This window comes from Gadus macrocephalus, chromosome 18 (assembly GCF_031168955.1).
Source record: "Gadus macrocephalus chromosome 18, ASM3116895v1".
Classification (NCBI taxonomy): Eukaryota; Metazoa; Chordata; class Actinopteri; order Gadiformes; family Gadidae; genus Gadus; species Gadus macrocephalus.
In genome coordinates this window covers 4,620,572-4,627,595 of record NC_082399.1, presented here as the reverse complement: position 1 = coordinate 4,627,595, position 7,024 = coordinate 4,620,572, and the positions used below count along the sequence as shown (strand labels likewise).

At 49.5% G+C, this 7,024-nt stretch overlaps 1 protein-coding gene across 1 annotated transcript; it reads right to left on the bottom strand.

Annotated features, from left to right (window-relative positions):
- Positions 1-676: 676 nt before the first annotated feature.
- Positions 677-6,418, bottom strand: wbp2 (WW domain binding protein 2). Its single transcript, XM_060036168.1, has 8 exons — positions 6,172-6,418; positions 5,319-5,427; positions 4,702-4,837; positions 4,229-4,321; positions 3,868-4,017; positions 3,168-3,290; positions 2,622-2,698; positions 677-1,956 (listed from the first exon to the last, which is right to left on the bottom strand). The coding sequence occupies exons 1-8, from the start codon at positions 6,228-6,230 to the stop codon at positions 1,909-1,911; spliced, it is 795 nt and encodes a 264-aa protein (XP_059892151.1). The 5' UTR covers positions 6,231-6,418; the 3' UTR covers positions 677-1,908.
- Positions 6,419-7,024: the final 606 nt, after the last annotated feature.

The window sequence follows — 7,024 nt, the reverse complement described above, 5'->3', positions numbered from 1 at the left end:
TCTGCGTGGAACGTGTCCCTCTTGATTCTCTGAAAGTGTTTTGGTGAAATGGGCTGGGCTGGGGGTCTGGTGAAGGTGGACATTTTATAAATCATGGGGCATTCACAGCCTCCTGAAGCTGGTGACCGCAAGAACATCTAAATCCACAAAGAATATTCTGCTTGGATGAACAAATATGCTTTATTGGTTGATTTGAGGAAAATCATGAAACTAGTAACTGGTGCCGGGGGAAAAATGTAAACTGTGGCGAAGTCCATTAAAGTAGAACCAAAGTCCAACACCAACACATTAAAAGGAGCAGGTTCATGTTAGTTTTATGACACCTCTTTGGAAAGAGTATGGAAGAGCCGGCCACCCTGAGGTATCTGTACGGCCGTGGTCATTAAGGGTGTGGTCAGGAGATGGTTGCCCTAGTTTGGGCCCCTAATTGACCAACAGTTGTGAGTGGCTGGTAGTGGATAATAACACCTACACCTAGTGGTGAAATACAGGCCCTTTAGCGGAACACTTGGTGGTTCTGCGGTTCTACAGGTGCATAACGACAAGCGCAGATCAAGCTCCTCAAAACCACAATACAACTTTTATTTTGTAACTCACCATTTTGTTGCTCCTCAAGTAGAACACACAACCGATCAGGGTTTGGCCGTTGTTAATAAATGACAAAACAAAAAGACGATTTGTGCTTCACTTCATCAAGATCAGTTTAATAAAATCCACTCCAATGCAAACATGCATCAGTTTAGGGTGCGATTATGCTTGTTTTTTTTTCCATGACTTCAAAATAGATCACATAGATTAAATACAGTGCTTTTTTATTAATATACGTACAGCCAAGACAGCAAACAGTGGCTCGACGCCCAGAAGAAAAGCTGTATGCCTCGTGTCACACAGAACCTAACTGGGACGAACCGACAGGAGGATGAGGTTGAAGCCCAGACTCGTAAAGTGCTTGGATTTTAAGTTATTTTTCTAAAAGACAGGCCTCAGACACGTCAGTTGAAAGCGCAGCCGTCCATTTGGTCACATCGTTAAAACAGACAGGGAAGAATTAACAAAAAACTTCTTTTATGTTCACCTGACACTGAAAAAGGGAAGCGAGTCGTCCCCGTGTCCACAACGGGCCGACAAGACTCTCTGCTCTCACGCGCACGGTAATAGCGTTAAATCTGTTCTCTCTAATCCTGGATCAGGGACCGCAACTAAGCACCATTCTAATCTTTGCATTCAGCCACTAAAAACGTCCACTCCAGCCGCCCCCCCTCTCAGTTATCCATCCTTACAAAAGCACGTCTTCTATTATGTCAACTGATAAAATATCTCATTTTCTTTACAGCCAAAAATCCTGTACACGCAAATAAATTATACAAAAATAAAACACTGCATTTCTTCTTGCCTCATTATAGGTTAACGGAGGAATAGTTTCAGTCTTGTTAAACAATCAGGCCAAGCTTAATCTATCGGGTACGGTGCAAAATAAACGTTTGAACAACTCGAACGGGCGATCACTGCAGGCTAAACTATAAGGTTAGACGACGTTGAGAACGCTCTCCCCTCGGGCCTGCCTCAATGCGTTAGCCCGACCCCTTGTATACAATCATAGCATCACAATAAAGACTTCCACTAACACCGGGTCATCACGACGACCGCCGACTCATTCACATTGAGACGCGCTGAGCGTTACGCGAGGAGAGGATCAGTCGAGGAAAACCGGCGCAGAACGAAGAAGAAAAATATACGATAAACACGGACGGTTTAATAATAATAAAAACAGCTATGTTTGCTATACTCGGCAGCCAATTAGCAAAGGAAAGAAACGGGGGAGTTAGTGTAGCCTGGGCAGGAGACGCATCTGAGCACAGGATGGAGAGAAAAGAGGAGACTGGGGGTGGGGGGGGCAGTGTCGCCGGTCTACTGGTTCTTCTTGTCTTCGGGGGGGGAATACGGTGGAGGCTTGTCCTACGAGAGAGCACAAGGGGAGACAACATGAGGGAACACATTTGGGGTTCAAATGCAACAGTGCGTTTCACGAGGCCCGCTAGGGCTGCCTTGTGTCGGTGGACGAGCCAGCCCCAGCCACCCTCCCTCCCTCCCTCCCCCTCGGAGGACCGCTGGCTTGCACTACTGGGCCTGGATCTCACCAGACCCCAGCCTCCATCATTGTACTAGGATTACCGATCCGTCCACAAAGGGATAAGAGTTGATATGATCAAAGCGTCATCCCTCTAAAACAAATGGCTTCCTTATAGTATAAGACAAAAAAAAAGTTTTTCGTCCCCTTTATTTACTTTATTTATTCAATAACATTTTATTTGTAAATCCCTTAACCACAGGTATGACCCACCCCCTGACCCTAGCCCCCTACAGGGCAAGAACAAAATAATCTTGAGAAGGAACACAGAGTGGGGGATCCCTCCTTCCAGGTATGATCAGGACTCAGGAGGGCAATGGCCGCCATAATCGACGTACGTACATACAGACAAAACATTTTAAAATCGGTGACGGGGTGCTGGTTGATTTTGACCTGGATGGACTCAATAGCTGACCCTGGGTCAGCCATTGAGTGTCAGCCCGCCTGGTGCCTGTCGGCCCCCAGGGGGCGCTGGGGGCGGATGTGAACTCACCTGCGGCAGGTAGACGTGGGAGGGAGGGAGCGTGGCGCAGCTGGCGCTGGCCGCCGCCTCGGCTGCCTTGGCCTCCGCTGGGGGAGAGACGGGGGAGGAGGCGGGTGAGGGACAGAGACGGGAGAGACAGAGAGGGGGGGGGGGGGGGGACAGAAACAGAAGAGGGAGGGGCTCGTTAGTACAATGAGTCCGCCTCAGCGACTTCATCCCCTAGAGCAGCTTTTCATGATTTCAGGATATTGATCCCGTTAGAGGTGCGATGCGGCTGGAGAACGCAAAGGATTGATCTGGAAGCTCCTTTTATACAGCGCTTTTCTAACCAGTGGCCAATCAAAGCGCATTATCTTATTGCCTCACATTCACCCATTCATGCACGGTGGCGGTGCCAACCATGCAAGGCGACAGCCAGCTCGTCGGGAGCAGTTAGCTGTGAGGCGTCTCGCTCAGGGACACCTCGACACGAAGAGCCGGGGATCGAACTAGCGACCTTCCTCTACCAACCGAGCCACATGCCGCCCCAAAGAAATCGGAACGAATAAGTCTCACCTGCTGATGTGGACGGCAGGTCAGGGACATGTGGGGGCTGCTGACCCAGGGGGGCAGAGTAGGGAGGGGGGGGCATGTAGGCTGCAGGGCCGTCAAACGCTGGAGGGTTCGGGTAGAACCCACCTGGAACCGGGTGGGGGGAGAGAGAAATGTCAACCAGGATCGCTACCCAACGAGCAGTGTGGATCGGCCAACAGGTGGCTCCGTTCCTGGACCAGATCCACCCGACACGCCAAAGATGTGAGTAGTCGGAATACAGCTCTGCTGTCACCACTCACTCCAACACAACTTGATTAGCTCCACTCCAACGCATCATTCAGACTGAATGCCCCCCCGAGTCTTAACCCCTTCACAGCGATGGCTCCCATTGGATGGCAATAAATTCAGGTGGCGGTTCAAATGAGTCAAAATATTAAAAGGTTTCATATAATGCCACCAGGTGGGTTTATGATTAGAAAAATCAGTTTCTTCTAACAAGTGGGCGTGTCCACCTAGATGTGCGCTGGATAGATCCGTCTACCAGACTACCCAGTGGACTGTAGCAAACATTGCTCACCTATCCGTCATACATCTAGGTGGACGCGCCCACTTGCGACGTCAGAAGAGGCAGATTTTCAAAACGGCTTGTAAACGGCTAATCACACTCACACCTGGTGGCATAATGCGTCACCTTTACTAGTAAAGGTCCTACTGAGTGTACCTGTGGGCGGGGCGTTGGGGTAGTTGTAGCCCGGCGGGGGGCCGGCCGGGTACATCCCGTTGGTGGTGGGGGGCGGGGGGTAGGCGTACGCCCCGTTGGCCATGTATGGGCAGCCGCCAAACCCGGCCGTCGCTGGCTGACCTCTGGACGCTGCGGGGCACAAGGGACCACAGGTGAGTTATCAATCACATGATCGATGAATCTTCAACAAACAATCAATCCTCACGACTCCGGTGTCACACAATCTCCCGCCCGCGAGCGATGATCAGTGATGGATGAATGATCATCAACCACGTGATTATTAGTCATCAACCACGTCTGGGAGCAATGACCTCCCCTCCATGCGGTTCTGTGCCCGTACCTTGGGCGGCCACCTGCAGCATGCACTGGCCGAATTCGATGGCTCCGCCGGCAGCGAAGACCAGCTTGAATGTCGCGGCGCCTTCCCAGCCGCCTGGAACACACGCAGCCCGCTTCAATATGATTACATTTCAAACAGGCGAATGTTTTGTGTGCATTCTAGTGCTTGCATTAGAAACACATGGATGTCCTACACTAATGTGCTCTTCCCCGTGTATCCCTGGTTAGGGTTGAGTGATTATTTATACATGATTCCCGTCATACACCCGAGCACAGCCCGGGAAACCAAACCCATTCATCCTACCCCGGTCCACGACAACAACGTCTACCCAGAGCTGTGACTGTCCTACAGAGAGGCTGTGAGGCCTGGGACTGCCTTGAAGAGAGGCTGGGAGGCCTGTGACTGCCTTACAGAGAGGCTGTGACTGTCGTACAGGGGATATGTACTGTAGGTGGCCAGGGTGGCGGTCGTACCTCCGGGCTCGGCGTTGACGGAGCCCTTTATGTAGTTGGCTCCCAGGACGGGCTGCTTGATTTCACAGCCCTTCATCAGGTAGAAGGGCATCATGAAGGACTGCAGGGCGTCCTTCCCCTTGGCCAGGAAGATCACCTGCGCCGTGGCACACACCAACTCATTTAAGGGGTTGAAAATGCAACGGAATTATCTAGAAGAGGCTAATGAGGCTGTGAGGCTAATACCGTTATGTGATATGTTTTGGGTCAATGAGCAAATCAAGTCCACACATTATTAACCTTTCTTCATTGACGATAACATCAAACTTACATTTGGCTTGCACATTAAAAGATTTTAATGTGCCGTTCTTTATGTTAAATCATAAAGAACGGGGTTAAGTCAGTATTGATGCGTTTCCACCTTCAGATGGCAGCACAACAACCTAGCCTTGACTCGAGGCCTGTCTTTAAAAGCTTTTCATTTTCTCCACCAGCTTTTAGTTTTTATAAAACTTCAAAAGGCTTCAGTTCCATCGGGTGGAATGAACTGTTCTATATATAGCTACAGCATCAGAATGTAAAAGGTAACGATGAGGACAATGATGTGCGTGGTGGGCTGTGTGGCCCTCATCTCTCACCCTGTAGGGCGTTAGATAGATGCTTCCCTTCTTGCTCTTCCTGAAGGCCTCCGGGAGGCTGTCGGCCTCACAGAACACCAGCTCCACGCTGTCGTGGTTCATCAGGATACTGGAAGGGAGAGCACACAGGAGGAGATCAGAGGAAGTCACTAGGATGGTACCAGAGATCATCGGTTTTCATACCGGGGCCGGATACTTTTTACCCAGTGTCTGCATTCTACCTCGGCGGGAATCCTTGAGCAAAATGCCTAACCCCAACTTCATAATACACTATGTTGCTTTGGATAAGTCATCTGCTTGATGACTTAATGGTAAGGAGTAAAACAATTGCAAATACGAGTCCAAACCAGCTCCAAGTACTATTGCAAAACCATATGGTTTGGTTGTAGTCCATGCTGAAGGGTTTCATAACGTTGCATTATTCACCACGACCCAACAACACATGTGCATAACTCCACCAGTAAACTGAGATCCCAGTAAGCGCCAGGCCTTGCCCAGTGGCCTCGCTGTGGATCATTAACTCAAAAGGTTCGTGACACCGTTTCCTCGAACGATAAAACGTCAGGTTATGAAGCCATTATCTGTCAACCTTATCCCGTTGTATGCCCGTCCATACAGTCCGTGGATTATGAACCCTGGCAGGGGATGTTGTTCATCCAGGAGCAGAAAGTCCCGAGTGGACCAGCCTCAGTCAGGACGGGACGCGGGTCCGATCTCCGTCCATGATGGACTGTCTGTCAGCTGATGTACGAGTAGTGAGAAGTAATGGACGTGGATCGGACGACATCGTGCCCACAGACAGCCAGAGAGGGGTGAGGTTGGTGCTTAGTTAACGAGCTGCGTGATGAGTTACCTTTCACTGTTGTTGATGATGACGCCCCCCGACTCGGAGCTGTTCTTGTTCAGCGCCATCTCGACGTCCTCCCACGCGTGTTGCTCTAAAGGACGGGGAAACGGATGATGTGACGGGAATCGAAGTGGTATCTTGTGTGTGTATGTGTCTGGCGGCTCGTACTACGCTGGTAGTGCGTGAGTGTGTGTTGCGACGACGGAGAATACGTCGATGCACCTGCACTTCCGCATCAGGCTCCGCCCACACCGTGACGTCAGGGCGTCTGAGCTATTAAATAGAGGCTCTGTAGCGCGGACGCTGCAGGATCTATTCCATATCTATAATGATGAGGTGTATCCTTTATTATCCTGGAGTAATTTGCCCATAGTAGTCCTCTACTGTGATCGTTTTTATTTTATTTTAGATATACAGTTTATACCAACAGTATAAAAGTCTGAGCTATTTAAGTAGTCTAGTCTCTATACAATCCCTACAATGAACATTAACATTTACATATAGGGCATTTAGCAGACGCTTTCATTCAAATTGACTTGCAATGAGTCAATTTGACTTGCATTTGTCAGAAGAAGGTGAACAACAATATATCTCTGTTGGTACATTAAGGATGCTCAAACATAGAACTAAGTGCAAAGCACTAACCATCACTGGGTTAACCCATTCCCTGTATGTAACAAAGATATCTGTCACAGGATGTGTTTATCAGTTTATCAGACTATGTTTTGAAGACCTCCCAAGGAAGGTTATTCTTCGTATATTTCCATTAAACCGTGAGTAGCAAAGAGGTTATGGTGACCAAGAGACAGCGCGTGTGAGAGAGCTGTCTGTGGTCCCACTCACAGGAGGCATTGCCAGA